Here is a 25,284-nt window from a genome sequence, read left to right on the forward strand (position 1 = left end):
CGAGTCATGGAAACTGCTCTTCTGAACACATGTGAGGAACTGCTCGCTTCTCTTGACTCTCCTGCTGTTCTTATTCTACTTGATCTCTCCCCTGCATTTGATACAGTCAACCCCTTCATCCTCATAAAATGGCTCCATGATACCCTAGGTATCTCGAAGCGGGCACTGGACTGGCTGACCTCCTTCTTCAGTGACCATCCATCCCAGGTTATTCTGGGATCTTTCTTCTGCTCTGCCTCTGTCTCCACCTGCCGTGTTCCCCAGGGCTCCAACCTCGCTCCCTGGCTCTTTAACACCTATCCTGCTCGACTGGCATACCTCATTTCCACCTTCTCCCCTAACTTCTAGTATTACGCAGATAACACAGAACACTTCTTCAAACTTCATTCTGACCCATCTTCCATCATCCCTGACTGCCTATCCGCCATCCAGTCCTTGTGCACCTCCAATGATCCCTGCCTCAATGCCAGCAAGATTGAGATCCTTCCTATTGGAACTCCTTCTCCCCCTTTCTTCACCTCACTCTGGCCATCCTCTATGGGCTCTTCCCCTTCTCCTTCATCTGAAGCCAGAAACTTTGGAGTCATCTTTGACTCCTCTCTTTCCTTCCTCCCTCACATTCAGGACATTGCCAAGAAGTCCCACTTTCAGTCAATGCCCTTTACCCAATAATGTGCATGAATAGCACATGTAAATATACCTTTTAGATACTTGTAGCTTTGCATGTGTGTGTATGTGTTAATGTTACTGTTAATGTTAAAAGTTCTTAATAACATGAATTTAAAGATGATCATGAGATAATGTGGAGCAATTTGAGACATCAATCAGTAATTTGAAATCGAATAGAATGATGGAATGATATTCCGCTATACATATCGATATGGGTCTTTGTAAGCATTATTTAATTACTAATGGATCGTTAATGGGTGGTGAAAATCTAACATGTATTTCCTTTGGTTTTCCCCATTTGTTGTCTCCATTTCTTTATCTGGTATTTCAAATGCTATATTTTACAAAATGGTTTTGATGTTAATGTTCAATCCATATGACCCTTTTACTTTATGGGTATTTATTTGTTTTTTATTTAAATAAATTACGTATTACAGTTGTTTTTTTGAGGTTTGCCTTGAAAAGGACCATGTTGGTGGAAATGCGTGCTGGCAATGCATTGTAACTGATGTTTGATTTTGGCAAATCGACAAGCGTAGCAACTGATGTCTGAATTTTTTAAATGTTTTAGCAATCGATGTTAACTTTTGACAATTAAAAACTCAAGATACCTATTGCCGGGTGACTGAGCCTTTGTTGGGATGTTTCTAGAGGAGCCCTTCTTATGCTGGTACACTTTCTTTTATTTCTGTATACTTATATAGCCATAGAAGCAACTGCATAGTTCACAACGGCCATGAATTACAGACAACTGAAGAAGCACACACAGCGATTATGGTACACACTCTTCCCAATCCCACCCGTGATCCGAACAGGCTGGTGGCAAAACTGAGAGACACAAATTGCATGTTTGCAACTAGGGGAGACAGTAGGCATGTCCTGCATTAACAGATAGGAATTGCATGCCAGGTCACAAGACCAAATGAGACCCGGTCAGGGTTCTCCCTGCATAGCTAAGCTCTCATAACCCACTTGAGTAGAGTGATGAGGCCAGCTGCCATCAACAGCAACCTTTTCCTGTGTCCATGTAGGATGTGAACGTTTTTCCCAGAGGACCTGCCTTAAGTGTTCTTTCTCTGAAATGCTTATTTTCCATTTCTAGACCGAGCTAAATTGTAGCAATGGAAAACTGTGCAGAAAAGTAAGACTTCATGCAGTACTAATCGAACTATATAGACCGCAGATGCCCTCTGCTCCACTGTGCCATCTAGAGTCTCACAGGGGGCAGTTTGTTTTCGGTTTCATGTGTTAATATCTCCGCAAAAATATCGCCATACAAAAATATCACCATATTTTCGTGGCGATATTAAGGCATGGAACCTGTGGGGGATGCCCCTGCAACCCTTGTATTATTTTAAAAGGAGCAGGGGACACCCCTGCAACCCCCTCTCCCAAAATACACTAATATTATCCCCACTAAAAATATCACCTATGATCGTTCCCGTCGACCATAAATACGGCAATATTTTTGGTGGGGATAATATTACCTGATACCCTAATTTCAACATCCCCATTGTATATGGTCAAATGTAGTAGGTGTTTTGGGGATTCCAGAACATGTAGAATATTACTTTTCTAAGGTTTCTTATTCTTCAGTATTTCACAATAAAATACACAGTCTAAGCTGAACAAACCGTGTTAATATAATTTGTGTGTTTCTTCAGGTGTGTGGAACTAGATTGTTGGGATGGCAAAGGAGAAGATCAAGAACCAATAATAACGCATGGAAAAGCTATGTGTACAGATATTCTCTTTAAGGTAAGTTGCAGATGTGCAAATAATTACAAAATTGACTATCAAAAAGTTGACGTTCTTGCATGTATTAGCCGGTGCTATTAGTCACTGAAAACCAACCAGAGCAGCGCTGTGTTCTGACAGTAGGGCCCATGGAACCTTTGTCTGATCGTAGACATCTGATGAGCGGGAAGCAGCAATCTTAGTGTGTGAGAGACATTGTTCATCTAGAAGAAATGATTTGCCATAGACAGAGCAGAAGAGGTCGAGCCTTGGCCCTTTATAAACATAAGGGAAGTTGTTTTTGAATCTCAGATGTAGATGAAGATTTTAGAACGTGGAGCCCGAACTGTGGACAGATTTTCTCCTTATATATATTTGGTCCAGTGCACAGAGTGACTATCCAGGTTGACTGATCTTTGACATCTTGTTGATTGATATGGTTAAAGAATCCTGGGAGGAATCCAGAAGAACAGCTGTACTGTGTCTTGATGTGATCCCTTTCCCTAATTAATTTAGAAATGATACATCATTAGGAGTTATGTTACATTGATTGTCTCGTATTTTGAATGATCTTTTAGTGGATTGCAGTTTGATGATGTGTTATTAACTATTATTGTACCTCACCGAGACGCTGTAACGCTCAGTTACTGTCTCCTCACAGCTTTTTGCGGGACTTGGTTTCCCAGTCGTACTTCTAGCGGCACACTGCCAAATCGCGTCATTTCTTCTCGCCCCAGGCATAAAGTGGTTGCATCAGCACAAAGTGCTGAGGCAAAGCCTGTTTAGGCCTGTTTGCAGCCTGGGCGGCAGTCAGCCAGAAGTGTTGCACGTTTGTTGCTGGAATCTTTCTTTGTTTTGAATTTTCACATTATCTCATTTTCTTTAGGAATTGTGATTTCCATCTGGAAGTGGTGATAATTATGATGTGCCTCCAATATAAATGGCCCGACCTTACGAACTTTTAATAATAACAAAAGCAGGTTTTCTCTTCACACCCTTAATAGAGCAGACTCGTTAGGGATTTTTAACTGTGTAAAAGTGCTGGATGATATTCAGCTTTCACCTTCGACTGTGCTGGGAGTAAAAAAGGCTGCCCTGGTTAATGCCAGGTCTGCCATTGCCCATCTAATTGAAATATTTGATTATATCGAGGAGCACAAGCTCAATATTTTATTTCTGAGAGAAACATGGTTTCCCAGTAGCTCTCAAGCATCCTTTCCCAACCTGATTCCAGATGGATGTTTAATTCAATCCATCGATCGTGAGGGCATGAGAGGGGGAGGTGTATCAGTGATTCATAAATAATCTCTGCATATTTCACATTGAGACTCATTAGATTGGGGTGGGGTGTCACAAGTGTGTCAGTTTGTCATTTGGGTCATCCCCTCATCCTCACTGAAAGTTGTGTTTTGGTATAGACCCCCAGGTCCGGCTGAGGTTTTTATAGAACAGCTGAATCTCTTTCTCTCCCTATCAGGGAGCAAATATAGAGAGATTCTGTTGTTAGGTGATTTGATTGTTTGGCTGGATCACCAGTCCAAACTGGATGCTAAGGAAGTTTGGGAGGTTATTGACACTCGTGGTCTATCTTCACTGAATGTATCTCCCTCTCATAATAAAGCTCATTATTTAGATATTTGATTGTTAATGGGGAACAATGTAACCCTGATAGATACGTTATCCGTTCATTGGTCACACCATTGCACTTGCATGTTTCTGTTGAGGCATGATGCTGAGAAGCAGTCTACATCTAATGATGGATTTACAGTTTTAGCTCACAGAATGAAGGACTTAGCAAATATTCCTGGAATACAGGCTCTGGTAATAATTCTTGCCTGATTTTCAATGTAATTCCTTTTTTTCCTTGAAACTACCATATTGAGCGATATTTGTGCCCAGGTAGAACCACTTAAACCAATGAAAGTAAGTAAATCTAAACCTTGGTTTACCCAGGATTTAATTCCTTTGCAGAAACCGTGTAGAGCTGCAGAGCAGAAATGGGGAGAGGTTAAAATGTTGGATGGGATAGGGCCAAAGATGCACTGAAGAAGTATAGGCAAGCAATTTTTAGAGCAAAATGTGCTTCTACATATGAGATCATTGATATGGCAAAACATCATCCCAGAGAGCTTTTCTGTGTTATTTCATATTTTTGCCATCCAACGTTTCTCTCCTCACAGATGGAGCCTTCTTTGAGTTAGACCAATCGGTTTAATACGTTTTTTAAAGAAAAAATAGAAACTATTCAGAGTAACATTTCGCTAACTCTTCAATCCTCTCTTAATTTAGGTTTGACCCAGATCAGAGATACTGTTCCAGCCCAACTGCTGGTTTCTCCCAGTACAGGGCTTTTTGATTGTGGTCCTGTTCTAGCAGAAATCAACCAAGTATCTCTTATTTCCATTGCCAGCATGCATGGCAAAGTGCCTGGGGATTGAGATGGCTCTTTTTATGACACATTTTATAAATACATCTTTTGAACAGGGCATTGTACCCTTGGATCTTAAGAAAGTAGTTGTCATGCCCCTATTGAAAAAATCCAACTTGGATCCATACATTTTGCAGAAGTATTGACCTATTGCAGGACTTCCATGGCCAGGTACATTGTTGGAAAAGGTAGTTACTAGTCAACTGCAGGTTTAGTTAGAGAAGGAATTCTGGCTAGACTCTTTTCAGTCTGGATTTGGACACAGGGTTGGAATAGAAACAGTCCTTCTAGCAGTTCAGGACGTTTTGTTGGAGGCCGCGGATAAAGGAGATCTCTCCCTATTGGTGATGTTGGATCGCTCTGCGTCCTTTTACATGGTTGATCACTCGGCCCTGCTTAGTCGCCTTAAAGAGATTGGTAATGTTTCTGAACATGCCATGAAATGTTTTAGGTCTCCCTTCAGCAGGTACAAATGGGGGTGGGGGGCAATTCTGTCAGATCCCATACCCTTGGGTTGTGGTGTTTTCTGCATTTGCTTTTCAATCTTTATTTACAGCCCTTGATAAACATTCTGAGAAGTCATTGGATTAACTTTCATTCTTATGCCGATGACACCCAGATGTTCATCAAAATAGGGAAGCATTCCTTAGGATCAACCAGTGGGCCTCATTCTAAGTCTGGCGGTCCAGAAATAAGGGTGGCGGTAGCAATGTACCGGCACCTTTTCCGGATTGCTAGACTATGAGGATGCTGTAGGGGTCTGATCTCCCAGCAGGTCTGACCTGCCGGGAGTACTTGCCCCTGCAAGCATGTTTCACACAGAAGCACTAGCACCATTAGCAACAGTGCCAGTGCTTCCGTGTCCCCATGGGGACTTACAGTTCCCGCCGCCTGACATCCTGGGCCGCCGTGACTTGTAAGGTCCCGGTGGCACCGAGATATCAGGCAGCAGGAATGGTTTGTTTGTTTGTTAATTTATTTATAGCGCGCGCCAGACCTGGAGGTATCTGGTCACGTGTTCAAGAATACTTTAAGGTTAAAGGTTACAATTACACATTCCAAGTAGTTACAGGATGTATTAACAGCAAGAGGATGACAATGTACCATGGTTATATACACAGGTATTTGTACACAGAGGTGCATATACAGTTTACATTGAAAGTCAAAGAGCAAGGTGGAGTAAGTGGGGGAGATGAGCATGTAAGTATGCGTTCAGCTGCAGATTAACAGACCGGTCAGACGTAAGTAGTCCTAGTGTCGGTCAGTTATAGGTCATTTTCTTTGAGCCATTTAATACAGTTAAGTCTGAAGTGTGGATAGGATTGGTCAGACCTTAACGAGGTAAGAAGGGAGTTCCACAACTGGGATGCTTTGACAGGGAAGCTGATGCCTCCGGCTGTGCTCAGTTTAAATGGGGGCACAACTAGCTGGTTGGTATATGCTTTTCTGGTAGGTCTATTAGAAGTTCTTATTTTGAATCTTTCTGTTAGGTATTTGGGGGCTAAGTCATTGATACTTTTGAAAGTTAGTGGTGTTACATGGTCAGCGGCAACCCCCGGTTGGATTGCCGAACTTGCAATGAGCCATAGTATCTTGAAGCAGTCAGTCTCTGGATGTCAGAAAATCAATTGCAGCTTAATCTGGCTAAGATTGAGGTCTCCCTATGTGGGCCAAAACACATTCTTGCTGCAGGTAAGCGCCCCCAAAATCATCAGAGATTGCAAACGGCCCAACATACAGCCGTCCAACTTGTCTGTCATCTGAACAGGTCTGCCCATGTTTTGGCTGTCCACACGACCCTCCACTGGCTGGCAGTGGATGATAGAATAATCTTTATGGTGGCTTGCCTGACCTTTAAGAGCGTAAGGGGCCTGGCTCCATCATATTTAGCAGACGCATGAGATCTAGAGTGGTTTCATATCCCCGGTGTCCCGCCTTCACGACACAAAACATCACTCTTTTCTGTAACATGGTGGTGGGAACAACCAGAAGATCGTTATGAAGCAGCATCCGGTCCTTTATTGTCCATTCTTTTCAGGGTCTCCTCTAGAAGAAGTGTCTCTGATTTCTTGTAAAAAGTTTGACTCAATACCCAGGAATATATTCTGGGAAAAGAGGGGTTCCATCAAAGAGGTGGTAGATGTGATTTTGCCTATGGGGAGCTCCCATGAGGGTGCCTGTGACTTGTTTCTACCTATGATATCTTTGACAAAGTTGGTGTTACATCACAAATACATGTTTATGCAAGCTAAACCGACATGATCACAATAATACTGACATTAATATTGTCTTAAAGACTGAGGTAGAGGTCATTAACGCAAGATAAGGACCAGCCCACACGTTATGGCCTGAGGAGACGCCTAAGGCAATACTTTAGGGGAGGGTCAGTATCCAAAGCAATAATGACCCCTCCCAATGTCTATAACACTATTAGCACATGTTGATAATAGCAATACATATTTTGGACATTTGGTGGTGATGAGAAATATGTTATTTTAATAATAACTGAAGTAACTAGACATACTGTGTTTGTAAATTAAAGGTGGTTTCATTTTGTAAAATGTACATAACAAGGTATCATCATAAGTTACGCATTTTAATTGCAAACTTGGTTCAACTGGAACAGGTTTAACATGAGCAAGCATTAGCTGTAATGGGTCTGTGTCTTTATAACGACACCCTAAATAAGGACATACATTTTAAACGACACCTAAAAAATGAATAAAGTCGATTTTTTAATTTTTTTTATTTGGGGTTCCCTCCAAGCCTCCCGTTTCTACAGCCTTTTTTAGCCCTCCCCCAACTAGCCCTACCCCTTTTAATCCTTTACCCCACCACCCATATATATTTTAACAAAAAAATTGACTTTTTGTCATTAATCAGGTGCTGTTTAAAATCTGTGTGGTTATTTTCTTTCCGATACTAACAATGCATACCGCTGTAATGTAAAAGTAAACGGTTTCTCTAAAAGAAAAAGTGTTTTTTCCGTGTGTTTTGACTTTCTCTATGGTGATATGATATGGTGAAACCGTCAGGCTGCCGCCAAACTTGCAATTTCTTCCGGCACCCGTGAATGGGCAATTGTCGGGTAATTACGGCCCAGCCGGACCCGGTAATTGCCCATTCGTGGGCGCTGGCATTAAATGCTCCCCATTCCCATTGAGCCCTCTAGGGCTCAATGGGAATGGGGAGGTCGGATGCCCCGGCACCATTCAGAATGGTGCCGGTGCATCCAACAAGCTCTGCTCGCGGGTATCGTTCCGCCTGCCAGGTCAGACCTGGCGAGAAAAAAGGCACCCGCAAGCAGAACTCGGTAACTATGGTACTGGCAAGCTTACCGGTACTGTAGTTGCCGGACCGGCAAACTTATAATAAGGACCAATGTTTGAACTCTGGAAATTTTCATTAGCTGTGAGGAAGCTGTGAGGAAGTCAATAATGATTTCCATGTGCTAATACTTTACATGCCAATGTCTTCAACACCACTGAGTTAAATACATGCAAATATGATATGTCCATCTCATTTGACTACAGTGTTAACTTGTAGTCAAGTTAACTAGAGTGTTAACTTGGCCACTGGCATTACTCAATGTTTAGATCTCACTCTAATGTAATGACTGTAGCAATCACCCTCATTCAGTGGGGTGTACATGGCTGGTAATGGACCACCAGGCCGTTATCGGCCCTGTCTGCCCACATAAGTGGGAGTGATTCATAATCAGATGCCGGCGTTGGTCTGGGGTGTGAATAGTTTATTTGTTTATTTTTATGGGAGATTGGCTTTGCGCATATTGCACAAGCCCAATCTCCTGTACAATGGCAGCCACAGGCAGGAGCAGCACCAGGACCGGAGAACAAAGCTCTGGTCCAACAGGTAATTGGGGAGGGAGGGTGGGAGTCGGGAAAGGGTGCAGTATGTATTTGGGGATGGAGGGAAGCGTGAGGACTTGGGGAGGCAACAGGGAGAGGCTCCCTGTTGCCTCCCTACAATCAAGATGTCGCCACCCAGGGAAGGGCCTGAGGTGGCTGGAAAATGTGGGTGGCATACAGTGTTCTGATTGGCTAAGCACCCTCCCCCTGTTTCGAATAAGCTTTGTGCATGCCACTGAAATTGTGAATGAAAAATATTCTGATGTTTTTTCAGAAGAGCTACACCAAAAACTATGTCATATACAAATGTCATACTAGCAAACACTGGTTAAACTGCTGGTCATTGTATTGAGTTTGTACCTTAGGGTAAATTATTCAACAATTATGGTTTGACAGTCTCTCTCTCTCACTGACGAGTAAGAGATAACATGTCTTGCTGCGGTGGAATGCTTTGTCTCCCAGCAGAACAGGACCATAATCAAACCTGTCTAACAGTCACCTGATTGTTTCATTCATTTTATCCAATCACGTTTGCTGAAGCATTTCAGTGTTTTGGGCAATCAGAATGGCTGAAGCACTACTGCATGTCAGCCCGTATGATTGGTTAAAAGGTTGCAACTAGGCCACCTCATTATGGCACAGAGTGAAAGATATGGACCATACTGAATCCGCCTGCCCCCGATAACGACAGTGCATCTGTCATTGACTTATTTTCCTCATTCAGATAACTGGATGCAGAGGGGAGCTACAAACAAATGAAAACGGATTCTCTTTTGTTTTTTTTTACCATAAAAGGAACTATAGTACTAACATTTTCTTCATCATATTTTTTGGCAGGATGTTATTCAAGCAATTAAAGACACGGCATTTGTTACATCTCAATATCCAGTTATTCTATCGTTTGAAAACCACTGCAGGTAAAGTATTACCTAAATGTTACGCTTTGATGAATTGATTAAAAATTCATGTGTTTTGCAGAAAATCACAAATGAATATTATATACGATATTACTATGACTAACTCTCATCCAGTATATCGCAAGTAAGTCAGAGTTATTTATAGTAACTTCTTTGTGAATCTGCCCCAGTATGTGAACCGAATTAAGAAAGATCAGCTCTGGAATTGATGTGCTTTGTACATTTGGATGAATATTACTCTGATTGTAGAGTCTTACTTGTGAGGACTCTGTGTAATTGCTGTTGTCTCTCCAGGTTCGAGATGCTACCTGCCAGGGACAGAATAGATTCTGGGTACTTCAAAAGATGCCCATTTTGTGGAACTATAGATTGCACCCCATCTCCAATGACACACCATACTAGTCCATAGCCACCACTCGCCCACCCTCCCCACCACTTGTCTTTACCCTGATCCTTTGCATACTCTGGCCGACTGCTACCCTCCTGAAAATCCTATAGTCTTAGACTATCTGTTATTGCATAACAAGTGTATGCATGTCTGTATGTAATATAATTATTTTCTGATGGCAATTTGTTCACCCTGTATTGTAAAAACGGTATAGTTTTGTACTGTATCATATGTTCATACACGGCCCTACTGTATATTTATCCTGCTTTTTTTGTAACCATGTAAATATAGATTGACTAATGTGTAACTAAGACAATGCATGTCCTTAACTACGCCCAGGTACCTCCAGGTTGGGAGCACATTACAAATAAATAAACAAACAAACAAACAATCCCTTTCAGGTGTTGGTTCACGACATTATGAACCTAGTCCCACTTTTCACTTTGTTCCACCTGTAATGGTCTTGATTGCATCACTTGGCCAAGGGGGTTAAGCATGAGTGGGACAGTTTGTACAAAACTCAAACCCATAGAATGTCTAGGGTTTTGACCAGGAACACGTATACAGGCTTTCCACACGGGTCGAGATGTGATGTTTTTCTGGGTTTGACATCATCTCTGTAAAGGGCAGGTGAGTAGAAACATGGGATAGTCAATCTTTGGCAGTTGAAGAGGCAAGAGTAGCTTAGGCCTATTAGGGTAGGAGATTGTATCTAGGATAGTATAGGTTAGTTTACAATTGCATCCATAGCAGTACCTAGATAGAGTTAAGGAACTAGGGTGGGATTACTTTTGGAGGAGGTTGGGGAAAATAATGTATGGGTTCACCTGCTGTGAATTTTGCGTGTAGGAGCAGTACAAGCCACATTACTTTTTGTAGGGGTAGGAGAAGGCCAAAGCTTTGAGAACCCCATCTGCAATTATTAAAGGAAAGTGTGTATTAAATTAGCATGTCTGAATCTACTGCAGTATCTAAACATGATGGGATACGGGATAAGGGACGAGGATTGAATTTATCAATTGGACCTTTTTCAAGTGCTACAGCAGCTGCTGCTTTTGATGGAGAAGCCCACATACTGCATGTGCCTCTGTGCCAGTCACGCTGCTCGAGCAGTGGCTGCATACGTCTTCCGCTGCAAAGAACAGGGTTATCGGTCTCCAAAGAATCTGGTGCATCATGAAGAAATGTAGTTATCCATGAAGCACTTTTGTACCTGCCAGAGGATGGTGTTCAGGAGGAGGAGGAAGAGGAGGAGGAAGTTGATATGCCTCCATATGATGCACAAGAGTGAGAAGATATGACATCAGACTATCAAAAAAGGGGGTAATCGATAGATGGGAAACAAGAGGTTATTCCTGAATATGAATTGTATTTGGTCAACCTTCCCAATCTGCCAGACACCAAACATTAGATACTCCTCACACAGTGTAACTTTTGGCGAAAATTGTTTTTGTATCTTTTTTCTTTTGCAGTTATTGTCCCTTGATGCTGTGCGCCAAACTGTGCTTTTCTCTTAAATTCAACAGGATTATTTCCCAGTAACACAAGTCATCTGTTAAGCTTAGTTAAGCTCCAGGGCCATCTCTGGGCAGCAGAAGCGATTGAGTTATTCTAAGTTGACACCTATGTCAAGAAATGGTATGATCCCTGAGGAAGACAGTCACGTTTCGAGATCTGCCATTTATTAAAAGGCCGAAGACTCAGGAAGTTTGAACTGCCAATCAGATTCCCTAAACCATTCTAAAACTGTCAAGAACCGAGGTCCACGTGGATTAGAATACCTCCGTCCCCAAGTACCAGTCAGAGAGAAAGCAAGAAGGACTTTCTGACCGGTTATTGGGGCCACAGGTGGCAGGAACAGGAAACACTGGGTCGCAGATGACTGCAAAGGAAAACAGGTGTATTAAAGGAAATGCTCTGACGTAATCTCTCAATGGCACAAACACGAAGAAACATGCAGGGGCACCTACCACATGGGAGGGCCAGAGAAGTTGGAATTCCCTGCCTGTTCCTCCCTTAATGGAGTGTCGGGGTGAAGCTGACAAGAAGGCCAGAGGAGTAGTCTCTTGGCTTTAACACTTGCAGGGGTGCCACCGTAGTTTGGATAAAGCCAAAAGCGTCCCCTACCAAATGGCAAGGAACAATGTGGTGCAGAGTTCAGGAATCCAGAGGCAGATCAATGGTAAAAAATCCAGGTATCCAAATTAACCAAGTACCTAAGCAAAAACAGAGTAGCAAGGCAATCCATGAGAAGGTTAGCTGATGTAGAAGCAGTACGGGTAAATCAGTCCAAAGAAAAGTGCAAATCTAAAGGAAAAACCAAATGCAGTCGAAAAGCAAACGAGGTCCGGAATCCAAGAAGCAAACGAGGTAGCAATCATGAACACACACGCCATAGAGAACAGCTGAGAAGCACCGACCGGCGTGAGTGGTGCTCCTTTATTCCGCCGGTCACAGGTCACGTGAGCGCCAGGAGCGCAGGTGCCAGGCGTGTCCTAAGGCGCGATGGCAACTTCCAGTGTTGATGCGGCCTGCACTACCAGTGTTTCCATGGTGAAGGAAGGTGACTTGCCAGCCGTGCGGATGGATTTTGGAGCGGATGTCGCGGCCTGTGCCGCAATGGTGAGCGCACCTTGCTGATTTCTGCTGGGCTGCGTGCAGGCTGGTCGGTTGAGTTCCGGAGCGGATGCATGACAAAAACAGATTTGAAGGCCTTGAAAATGCCTGGCTTTCATCCTTTGTACTCTGTCTGTTTTGCTTGTCAAGTGAGACATGGACAGGGTAGACTCACAAATTGGTGATTTTATTGTTGAATAGAATGCACAAAATTCCTGAAGGATCTCCCCATCCGCAAATTTCAGTTTCCCCTGCATGTCCTCAATCGATAGGATATGCTCCCTCAGTATTCCTGTGCAGCGGCTCATGGAACCAGCCTAGCGGGGTATTGACCTTCCCCATATTTCCGAACTGCAGCTTTTCCTTGCAGGAACTTTACCTCTCTTTGCCTGCCAGCTCGGAATTTGTCCAACTCCCCCCTGATCTCCTTCTGTACAGTAGGGGCAGATATGCCTTCTGCAGCCACTTGTAAGTCCTGAATACATTCTTCAATAGCTGGTTACATAATGTGCGCACTAAAATAGGGACCTTAGTCACCCAACCTGCCATGATTGGGAAGTAATCCAGCCCTGACGCTGACAGGTGGACCATGGAGGCGAATGTATAGCTCCTCTCCCCTTCATGCATGGCCCTCCAAATAGCATTCAGCCCCAATGAACAGCACAGATGCTGCAGTTTGTGGGTCAATCTTGACTGCAACCTATGGACCCCTCCCGTCCTGTCCAGATCTGGGTCCAACACTGCATTAAAGTCACCAGCCCATACGATCATCCCTTGAGGTGGTTTGTCAAGGTGTTGTGCTATCCACTCCAGTGTCTCCACTGTGTCATGATTAGGGCCATAGTAGTTAACCAGGTTGAGTGCCTGATCATATTGAGGCCCTTTTACCAGTAGCACCCGCCCCTCCCGATCCCAGATCACTTCCGTCAACCTTAATCCCACCGAGCTATGTACCAGTATAAATACCCCTCTGGAATAAGAGGAATGAGACAAAAAATAACGGGGGCACCCCCGACTTTGTCCAAATCGCACCTCATTCAACGGTGCTAAGTGTATATCCTGGAGAAAGGCTATGTGAATCTGATGCTGTTTCATATATAGCAGTACTTTGTGAGATTTAGAAGGACAGTTTAACCCTCTAACATTGCATGTCATACTTCTGAGTGTCTTAACCATACTCAGCCATCTCCCTCACATTAATATCCAAGTATTCACACACCTTCCCCATATGTCAATTTTTCCACCACTCACAACAAGCGGGAAACCCAAATTCCTGGAATCACCATCCCTCTCCCCCACCGGCAACCCCAACACACCAGTTAATCCCATCCCACCCGGAACCAGTGAATATCATATGCTCTCGCATGAGGGCAGCTCCCAGACCAGTCACCCCAATCCCCCACCAGCAATATCTGTCCCTCCCCTACAACCTCCAACACCTACTATCGTACCATCATTAGCTTGGGCCGGCTCATACTCATGCTTCACAGCAAGTCATTCCCATGGTTGTTATTTCTTTTGCATCTGCGGGCTCTCGGCAGTGACTCAAGGAAAGTGTCAGCTTCAACTGGGGTTTGAAAAAGTAGTACCCTCTCGTCATGTTCCACTCTGACTTTGGCTGGAAAGAGCATAGCATACTTCATGCCTCTCTCCCTCAGCCTCTTCTTCACTTCGATATATGTCCACCTGGATGCCTGGACCTGATCTGAAATGTCTTGAAATATCAGGATAGTGTCCCCTTTGTATGTGAATGTTCCTTTCTCCTTGGCCTTTTGTAGAGAGAGGTCTCTGTACTGGTATTTCAGCATAGGCTATGGTTGGTCTCGCCAGTGCTCCAGGAATTGGATTTTTCCCACTAGGGATTCGATGCACCCGCTCTATTATCAAGACTGCCGAGAAGTCATTGCTACCAAGTGCTTCATATATGATGGACTCAACCAGGGGCTCCATCTGCCTCTGGTCCACGGATTTTGATCCTCCACCATCCACAGGTTCTTCTGGCTGGAGTGCAACTCCGGATCCTCCTGCTTACCTGCTAATTCTTTAAGGGCCTTCTTGATTTGAGCAAGGTGACAAGATGCAGTCTCGGATTCGTCCTCTACAGCCGAGACCCGGCCTTCAACCTCATCCAGCCTTTCAACATGTTTGTCCAAGTGCACCTGCATATGGTCCACTTTGCATGATAGAGTGCCCATCTTTCCATCCAATGATTGTATACCAGCATGAAGCTGGTTGAACATGGCCTTAATATCACTGAACACACCACAGGTGTCCAGGGAAGAAGACTGGAGCTCCCACCGGAAGATTCCTCCATCCCTTTGTTATGTTTGGCCTATGTTTTGGCCTGAATGGGAGTCTCGACTTTTGACTGTTGCTTCTCACCTTCTTGTGACCTGGACATGCTGCTGCGAAGCCAGGCCCATTCCCAAGCACCTCGCCCACCACACACAGGTCACTGTTCCACCTGTGTCAAAATATGCACACAAAAGTCATGCCCCTGTGACTCAGCAAATCCGAGCAGACCCTCGTTCAAGTCTACTGGTTCCTTCCTCCAAACCAGGAGGGCCATCCAGCTGACCTCCACTCAGCAATAGCGAGCTCCACCAGGCCCCTGGTACTGTAACTTAATTTGCCACAGCCAACGTACCAGGTGCCCACAGTTCCAGGCTTCCGTTTCTTCACTGTGTGCAGAGTCCGTCCCCTCTCATCACTGCTCCTAGGCTCAGCTATGTTCTCACTTGCTGCATCTGGGATCCTATGGGCACTCAGAAACCTTGTCTCTCACCTTCCCCATGCACCCCAATGCATCAACCACTGAGGGTTCAACCCGTACACCTGGCGTTTTCTGCGACTGCCAAGAACTCTGTGCTACCTCAAAGCCAGTGCTCCAAAGCAGCTGTTATAGCAGAGCACCTTGCTGAGTGTATCTGTAACGATTATGGGCTATCCTCTCACTCCTAGTACTGTTAACCATGGATCCCCACTACCCCCAAAGTATGTCTGCAGAGCCACCTTTCCAATCCTTGAATTGTGGCTATGTCCCCACCAAGTCACAGTAAGGGCTTTCCTCCCAGCCACATCACACCACTAACCTGCAGTGCTGAATCTTACACTTCCCCATCCAGGGGGACTTGCAAGGTTTGGCCTTTCAGTGCCTTTTCCAGATGGGTATGAGTATAAGGCCCAGCGGCTCCTCCATATAGTGGTGTCTCTATACAGCTCGCCAACAGTGTTATTTTCCTCCAAGGCACTCATTTGACCCAGGGGCCTAGGCACTTCTTCAATGCCACCTCTCCAACACACAGGCACTACAGCAGCACTCTCCCCGCACCACAATGCCTCATCCAGCAGAATACATGGGTCGGTCCCCGGCCCCGGTGTTAAGGAGAGTCTCTCTCACAACCCACCGAAAACCCAGCAGCGGATTCCCAAGATTGCCCTCAGCTCCGTTAGCACATGCCCCTGCAAGGGGGCCCCCGCTTCCTGGGTCACAACCAGCCACCAGAGCTGCTCCTCTCGAAGGTCGTGGCTCTCCACAGTCGGTGGCAGTGCTGCTGATGATGCTGCTGTTTTGCACCGCATTTCATATTGCAAGCACCATTGCTGCTTTTCCTACTTTTTTATCGGCCTGCCGGCAGCATACCAGCCACTTGAGCTAACACCGGCAATCCACATAACTGCTGAACCCATATGCATTCATTAGTAATGGTCGAACCCCAAACCCTCTCCCATAATGATAGGCTCACAACTTGTATCAAGTGTTGGCAATAACAGGCCGTAGGATTTTATTGTACAGATATGAGTTATGGCAATAACAATATCACATATCATGATGGTATCATACTTTTGGGCACCGGGTCCTGAGGTTACCTCCTCGGACCCGTGCCGCCACACACGGGCAGGTTGCCGGCTGACCGTGTTCCCCCAAGAGTATGCCCTAGAGACAGCCCCTGTGAGCAAGTGTTGTATTGATTTCCCGAAAGAAATGCTCCATGCCCTGGCTAGTCAGATGGGTGCCGTCGTGGTGAAAAAGGTCTGGGTTGCCTAGTGTAATGGCTGGGTGTCTTATGAAACCCAGTCCTCTTGTCATACAGAATCTCTCTATCGTCCTGTTCAGTTTTCTTCTGGATATGTCTATAGATTTGTAGCAGTTCGCCCCTAGCCATTTCTTTCTTGGTAAGATGGCTGAGAAGTATATTTCAGTACCCCTTCAGTTGTGCGAAATGCCAGCTAGGGAAGAGCAGATTTCTTCGCATAGGATGCGTCTAGCTGTGTTGACTAGGTTGTTGCCCCCTAGATGAATGATCAGGAATTCTGGGGGGTCCCTATATGCCACCAGTTCTGCTAGTGTTTCGTGGACATCGGCCCAACGTAGGCCTCTGTATCCCCACCATGAAGTAATGGTGTTTCTGAAAGGTGGCCCTTCTTTAGTCACTTCTGCCCATCTGCCTGTCCTGAAAACGAATGAGTGGCCAACTATCCATGCTGATCAGAGTGTGGTCCTCGTTTCGCCTGTTGTTTCTCTGGTGGTGGGAGGGAGGGAAAGAAAGAACATTTTAGGGCAGATGGCTATATCAATTGTGGTCTGATATATCTTTTATAACAGTCTGACTTCCATCCCCCTATGTTTTTTAGTAGCTGCAGTGCTAAGCCTCTTTGCCATGCTGCAGTGGCGGCATCTATCCTGAAGGAATGAGTGCCGAAATGTTTGGGATCCCTCCCTGCTTTGCTGATTGCTTTCATCAGCACTCCTTTAAATTGGTAGCGGCTTAGGGCCGATGCATCCTTGTGGATTAAACCCCCCCCCCACTTTGGGTCGTTGTGCGTAATAGAGGTTGGTGATGCAAACCGGGCAGTTTGTTGCTTCATCGATGCAACAAATGTTGATGGTTCTTTTTGCACCCGTTTTCGACTGTTGCATTTCTATGTTAAGACTCTCCTGTCTCACCCTGATTTCCATGACGCCCAGGCCGTTTGTGGCCTTGGTGCTGGAAGCAATGAGTTCTCCTGCCCGGAAAGCCCCGAAGTAGGTTAGGAAAAAGGCTGTTTTAAATAACATTATCTCGTATGGGTGCCAACATATGGCTTCCAACTGGCTTGCTATCTGCACCAGTTTGCTGAAATCAAGGGGTCGGCGGGTGTCCACTTGAGGACCCTCTATTCTGCCCCATCCCTTCATTGCATAAGAGATGAGGGCGTTCTGGGTGTGGTCTGAATCGCCCCTTATTTTTGTAAAGTATGAAATTGCCGCCAGGTGTCTTTTAGCCCAATCCCTTTTGAAACCTTTTCCCGAGCCCATTTTAAAAATACTTCTATATCTTTAATCATTATTAGTTCTAAGTGGTTTACACCTGTGGCCTTAAATACTGTTTGCAAACACTTACTGTACTGTGTTGCAGTGGTGCTTGCCACCGCCCTCTCTGCCATCTCCGTTAGGAAGCTTGTGAGGTTGTTGGCACCCATTGTTGATGTGCCTGATTCTTGTTGGGCATCCCGGCCTGGGCTCTCTGGCACTGGCGTTGATGCCAATGTGTTGCTGGAACCCCTTTTAGAGGTGCCTGCTTTGTATTGGTCATCCCGGCCTGCACTCTCTGGTGCTGGCGTTGATGCCAATGTGTTGTTGGCACCTGTTTTAGAGGTGCCTGCTTTGTATTGGTCATCCGGCCTGCACTCTCTGGTGCTGGCGTTGATGCCAATGTGTTGTTGGCACCCGTTTTAGAGGTGCCTGGTTTTCATTGGGCATCCCGGCCTGTGCTCACTGGCATTGACGTTGATGCCGTTATTCTTGTCTTCCCATTACTGCCGAGCATTCTGCTGGTATTGGCGTCATCTGTTCTTGGGCGTGCAGCGCTACCTCTCGGAATCTTGTCCACTGGAAACGAGATAAGGCACCAGCAATGTTATTATCTGCCCCTGAAATGTGCTTCGCTTTGAGTACAACGTTTACTTGTAGTGTGACTGTTGTAATGGCTCGTAATACTTTCAGTACTAAAGGGCATTTCGTAGACCTTCTGTTTATGGAGCACACTACAGCCATGTTATCGCACCAGATCAAAAGTTCCGTATTCGCTAGTCGCCTGCCCCAGATGTGTAATGTTAGCCAGATGGGAAATATTTCTAGTAGGGTGATGTTTCTTGTCCACCCTGCTGCTTGCCATGAATTGGGCCAGTGTCCTGCCACCCAAGCGGAGTCTAGTATGGCTCCAAACCCCTTGCTCCCAGCTGCGTCGGTGTATAGGACCCTGTTTGACCGAGTATTTAAAGGCGTTCGCCAAAGTAATGACCCGTTGAAATCTCTGAGGAATTTTCCCCATGTTTCCAGGTCTTGTTTCACCTCTCTGCCTAGACGGATATGCAAGTGTGGTTTGGTGAGTGATTTGATTGTGAACTCCAGGCTTCTGGAAAATATCCTCCCTTGAGGTATTATTCTGGATCCGAAATTGAGGCTGCCTGCTAAGGATTGTATTTCCTTTACAGTCCCCTTTTGTCTCATTGTCAGGTTGTGTATTTTAGACAGGAGTTCTGATATTTTTGTTTTGGGGATTCTGCAGAGCCCCTTTGCTGAGTCTATTTCGATGCCCAGAAAAATTATGTTTGTGTCTGGTTTGGTGGTTTTTTCCCTCGCTAGGGGAATTCCCCACTGAGCAGCCATGTGCTCCAGTTTTGCTAAAGCCTGGCCGCATTCCCCGGAGTTTGGTGGCACTATGACCATGAAATCGTCTGGGTAATGCACTATTTTTGTCCCTGGTCTCTGCTTTAGGAAAGTCCATTGGAAACAGGAACTGAATTGATCAAATAGTGCACAGGATACTGCGCACCCCATGGGGAGGGATCTATCTACGTAGAATTTTTTGTTAAAAGTGAAATGTAGCCACTGCTGTGATTCTGGGTGGACTGGCAAGAGTCTGAAAGCAGATTCGATGTTCAGCTTGGCCATCAAGACATTTCTGCGGCACTCTTGTATGAGCCTTACCGCCGCTTGGAAATGCGTGTAAGATATGGCGGATTCTGTGTGTGGGATGCCGTTGATTAAAGACTGGCCTTTAGGGTAGGAGAGGTGATGGATTAGCCTCATTTTTCCGGGTTCTTTTTTGGGGACCAGGCCTAGTGGAGATATTAAATAGTCCTTTAAGGGCATGGCGTCCCAGGGACCTGCTACCCTGCCCAGTTGCAGTTCTTTCTTTATTTTGGTTTCTACTATCGGGGGATTGTCCCTGGCTGACTTTAGGTTCTTTGGGATGGTATGTGACCCAGTGCCCTTAAATGGGATGGAAAAACCTTTGGTGAAACCCTGCCATAGTATCCAGCTGGTTTCCTTGTCTGGGTAGCTTTTTAGGGCGTCCCTAAAATTGCCCGGATTGATGGGCATTCGTCCTGGTTCTAAAATTGGGATGTCATTCTTTCTTGGCTGGTAGTCTGGTGCAGTTGCTTGCTGCATGGTCGCCATTGCAGTTTGTGCAGGCGTGATTGTACCAGCATTCTTTGCCCCCATGTACACTGGTTTTTCCCAAAATATCTGCATGGGATGTTGAATTTGACAGCCTGCTGTTTGTTCTGTCTGTGGGCATTATTTTTAGCCGCCCAAGGCTGGTTCCTCCGAAAGGGCTGCTCCCCTTTTTTGGATTTATCATTGTCATGGGATTTGCTTACTTGCGAATTTTTGCTATTTTTGGAAGAAGAATGCATGGTATCTTCTTCCAGGGGAGGTTCGGCGTTGAGGGTGTATAAATCGTTCTGGACTTCATCCCACTCACTGGCCGGCCTTTCTGACATGCTCCTCCTAAATCTGATGTTGTATGCAAGCCATGTCTTCCCCCTCTGTGTTACTTTTACTTCCCTTATTTTATCAACGTATGCCCAGATCTTCCTACCATCCATGGGGAATATTTCTTCATATATTGTTGCTAAGATGGCAAAGGCCTGTAACCAGTTGTCCCAGTTTTGTTCGACCCGGTCGTTTCTGGCAATAGATTTTTCTTCTATTTTTTTGGGATCTCTGAAAGCGTCTTTCCCTTTGCGTTGGGCTTCTATTAGTGAAAAGATTTCTATAAATTCTTTGGCCCATATGGCTTCTTTGATTGTGGTATCAATGTTCCATGCCAGGCATCTTTTGTATCTATTTAATATCTCTGTTTGGAAATATTATTTTTTTGGTCTAATTGGGCATTACAGATTGTTACAATGTCAGTTGTATTGCTGCCGGGTATCCCTGTCGTGCCTGTGTTGTCTGTGCCTGGGGTTGCCCATGCTTTTAGAGCACCTGCTGAATCTGTTGCTGGAGTTGTGGAGGCTGTTGTATTTATAGCTGCGGGTGCTATTGGCAACTGCTGTACTTGTTGTGGCGGGATTGCTGTAGGTAGTGTTACGGGTGGTTTGACAACCGTTATTGTAGGTTCTATTGTGATGGTAGGGTTTGAGGACCCAGGTTACCTTGTGGGCTGTGTCTGTTTCCCCCTTATTTCTACCATTAGTTGCTGTAATTCCGCTACATTCTTGCATAGTTTTGACAATTTTTTGGTACCTTTTTTGGCACCTTCGGATACTTTTCTCCTTTTTAATGGTGCAGAAACCTCCTCCAGGCTGGGTGGGCTGGTAATTCCTTCCCTCGGTAGGCCGTACATGTTTTCTCAAACCCATGCCCATCCGTAGTGCTCTGCCGCTTCAATGGCTGCTAGCAATTGTGGTGATTTGGGCTTGTGCACCGGTGTTGGGGGTGCCTGTGCTTTCCGTTTGGGCCCCATTGTCTTCTATGCCTGTTCTAGGAAAAGGAAAAAGGTTTTATCAAGGAGTTAAACTGTTGTTATTGGTGAATTCTTTGCACCTGTTTCTATTTGTTGCCCGTGCTGGGTAACTGTTGGCTGGTGCCTTCTTGACCGGGTTCAAAGAAAATTGTCTCTTAGTGTTCACTTTGTGCGTTGTTTATTTTAAAAAATTTGGCAGCCCTCAGGCTTGTTTCACTGGTATTTAACTAATTGGGTTTTGCTGTGAGGTCGCCCTGCAATATTACAGAAATTATTTTAAATCTGCAGTATTTGGGCCCGCCGAGCTTGAAACTGTGTTCGCAAGCTCTGTGTGGCTGTCAAGAAAAGACGAGCTCCCAGCTCGCTGTGCTACCAAGCTGGCTTGTGACTCTGCCCAAGTTAAAAACTGGCTTCTGTTATCTTGCCCCGCCTGCCTTATAACGCGGGGGGTTCCGATCCACTGTAATAAATTGTATCTCTTCCGGACACAAATGTCTATTTTTCCTCCCTCGTAGCCCCAGCGCGGTGGCTCACTTGTAAGCTGTTGAATTGGTCACCGTCCGCGCTGGGCTGCTCGGGTGCCTTTCTCTCTTTCGTTCGCACTGGTTTTGGGATGATTCCGCAGCACGCGTCTTTGTTTGTTTTGCTTTGGACACGCTCGCCGCTCACTTTTTCCTCTATGCCGAGATTTGAGATTGACAGCGTCCGCGCTGGCTGTTCGGTTGCCGCTTCTTCTTCCGTTAAGTCTGCATTGCAATTGCTTTGAACAGTACAATGTTCAGGAAGGAAAAAAGATGCTGCGATGTACATCGAACTTCAAGAATTGCTAAAGAAGCAAGAAGATTTGGAAGACACTGAGTAAACAGTGAACCTCCTGTTTGCTTGGGTCCCTGTTCAGGGTCCACAAACAGATTGTGTTTACTCTGAGCATGCTGCTCTCATTTATAGGACCTAGGGAGGCCCTGGGTCTTTGTTGTGTATGTGGTGGGGGCTGCTGTTGTTGCAGCCCCCGGCCGCATTGCCGACTTTCTGACCCCCTGGTGGGGGCAGATCTTTTGAACCTGGGCCCTGCCTGATGGTTGTTTTCATTATGGCGCTTAGCACCTTGCTGTTTGGAGGAAGGGTGAGATGACTGTTCGCACCTTACCCTTCTGTGGCTTTGTGCTGCCGAGACAGGGTGTCTCCGTAGCTGAGGGGGAGGAGAGGAGCAGGCACGGGAGGGTTGGGGCTGCCCCTCCCCCAGCTGCCGATGGTAACAGCAGTTACCCTGCCTCGCTTGTGGGATGCCCATGCAGCATTGCCTAGGAGGGGCCTCCCCCCATGTTACTCCATTCCATCAGTCTCTCCATAGTGGGCTACCATGTGATGCACACGGCTCCCCGCACCAACACCACCGGCCAGGCCCTGTTTCCATGGCAATGCTCCAGCAGTGGCCACACGTAATGCAGAGCAGCTAGACTCTCCCAAGTTGTTCCACCAGCGATCAGCCTGCCAATATATTCAAATATTCTGTGTAGATTTTGCAGGGAAGGGCCGGATTATGTCCGGATTTATGTAGGGATCAGGGAGCTCACAGGCTCGCTGGTATCTTGGCTGGGCTCATTAGCGCCTTCCTCCCATAATCACATTTTCTAGGGTTTCCTCATTCTTTTATCTGTATGATCCTCAATGTCCATGGTCCTATTTGTTAGTCTATCATAATGACTGTTATCATGTTTAAACTTAAATTGTCAGCATCATCATTCGTGTTCAAATGTACATTTCTTAAAATAATTTTTCTCCCTAAATACTGATTAAATAAATAGATCATACAGCTGTATAATCTACTGTCTAGCATTACAATTATTATAAAAACTGATTGTAACTTGTCCCAATTACATTATCAGTAGGATAATTTGTGTCTAGCACCGATAGTTATTACCAATTCCATTCTATTATATGTGTCCTGTCTTCTTTACATTGAAGTAGGTTCTACTGCATTTGGTGGACACCCACATTCATAATACATTCACATCAAAAGGTGCAGACACAAGTCTATTTCATCTGAGAAATTTGTTTTGAGATCTTCTAAGCAATGATCTTGATGTTTCCTCCAGAAATAGTCTTTGGTGATACGATGTTTGATTTTATTTTTAAGTGAGCTCACTCACGTGTGTGTCATTGATGCACTCCTGTGATTAGAGACTGTAGCTACTGCAGCCCTACAAACCTGTCAACAATGCATAATAGCCAAGATGAATCTTAGACTTTTCACAGCTAATTGGAAAAGTACAGCTGGACACACTGGCCACTTCCCAAGACAGAACTGACCATCAGCTCAACCATCTGGTCTCTACAGTGGAACTGCTGAATGATCACCCGGACCTTGATGCATATTGCAAGCCAGGCTGGGGGAAGAATGTGTCACACAGCTTCTTACGTTTATTCAATCTCCAAATGCTTGTCTTGGTGCTATCTGGGCTATTGTTAGGAGAACAAGTGAGCACTATCCAATACACTTCTCTGCAATGTAGGAGTACCACCCTGGCTTTTTTTTTAATCTATGGCCTTTGTCGTTCTCTTCTTGTTCCAGCCAGTCTTTTAAACATCTCTTTAGTTTATCTGTACACAAGACTAGAATGTCCTCTTGCGATTGATAACCTCCTGACTTGAAACTGTGCATCAAGAAAAGATGCCTATAGGTTCTCTTCATTTCCCTTCATGGTAACAATAGATTAAACCTGTCGTATGGCTGATAGATCCATAGACAGTTGTCTTGCTTTCATGTTCATGTATTATGTTGGGTAGTTATCATTTCATCAGTTACACCAGTGACAGCACCTCACTGGCTATGTAGCAGACAGGCAGCCTCTTCAAACGGATGAAGCAATAATCAAACATTGTTCCCATTTTGCACTGTGAAGTTGTTATGAATGCACTCTCCAGTTGTTGGCTCTGCCAATTGCAGTAGTCAGACTCTGCATTGTCCTGTTTTCACAGACGCTCCAGCATGTGAATGGTCAAATTCCATAGAGTCAGCATTCAGTTTTCAATTATTTGTAAGGGGATGGTGGCAGGAATCCAGCTTTCCTAACATATTCCAAGCATTATGGGAGTGGCTAAAGTGGGTGCAGATCTTCTGGCCCACACTTTCCATCTGATGTAGTGGTGGGACTGGCTTATGAAGCAAGTGACCACAGGAGGACATGGGCAAACCACAGCATGCACATGGTCTTGCCTATCTTCAGGGCAGCTAAAATATTAGAACTGTTGTCAACTGCCATAAAGACCAATTATAAACCATGAGGAGTGAGCCACAGCCCCTTCACTTTAGCCTAGAGATAAACTCCCCTGTGAGCCCTGCTCTGGAGCCCTTCCATACTCACAGTGTCCTGCAGGCTAATGAGGTTTGGTGTCTTTTATCCTGGGCTTTGCTGATGGGAGGTATGAGGAAAGGTGACTTGTGCACTGGCCCACATGCCCATTGGTAGGTGGACTTCCTAAGCCTCACAGTGCCATTCCACTGCTTCCGCAACATAGATGCTGGTACTGAAGTATGTGAAGTATGTGTGAAGGGTGCAATGTTCATTTTCTGACCGTCATTTTTTCTTTTTTTTGCCTGAATTTTTTCTCTCGCAAAAACCCATTGAAAAACATGGAAGGGTCTACAAGGTGGGATTTCTTCAGTAGCTCCCACTGAGAGGTGTGGCTTCTACCTGCATTGTGTGCACTGAGACTCTAAAAACCCCCAGACCCGCGGAGTGGGAAATGGATCGGAAAAGTGGTCTGCTGTGTGCTGGCAGAGTATTTCTACACTGGCTCCCAGTGAGAGGTGTGGCTTCTACCTGCTTTGTGTGCACTAAGACTAAAAAAAAAACAGTCCCATGGAACGCAGAGCGTGGAGTGGGTCGGAAAGTGGTCTGCTGTGGTCCGCTGGGGA

The 25,284-nt window shown here is 45.3% G+C and overlaps 1 protein-coding gene across 4 annotated transcripts in view; it reads left to right on the forward strand.

The window, feature by feature from the left end:
* Positions 1–25,284, forward strand: part of PLCB4 (phospholipase C beta 4) — a 1,535,154-nt gene that overhangs the window by 1,005,922 nt on the left and 503,948 nt on the right. For all 4 annotated transcript variants that reach the window (XM_069608295.1, XM_069608297.1, XM_069608296.1 and 1 more), the window contains exons 15-16: positions 2,334–2,427; positions 9,541–9,620. In XM_069608295.1, coding sequence (XP_069464396.1) covers positions 2,334–2,427; positions 9,541–9,620 — 174 coding nt within the window. The remainder of the gene's footprint in view (positions 1–2,333; positions 2,428–9,540; positions 9,621–25,284) is intronic.

The sequence above is a fragment of the Ambystoma mexicanum genome, chromosome 4q (assembly GCF_040938575.1).
Source record: "Ambystoma mexicanum isolate Mex_15411 chromosome 4q, UKY_AmexF1_1, whole genome shotgun sequence".
Classification (NCBI taxonomy): Eukaryota; Metazoa; Chordata; class Amphibia; order Caudata; family Ambystomatidae; genus Ambystoma; species Ambystoma mexicanum.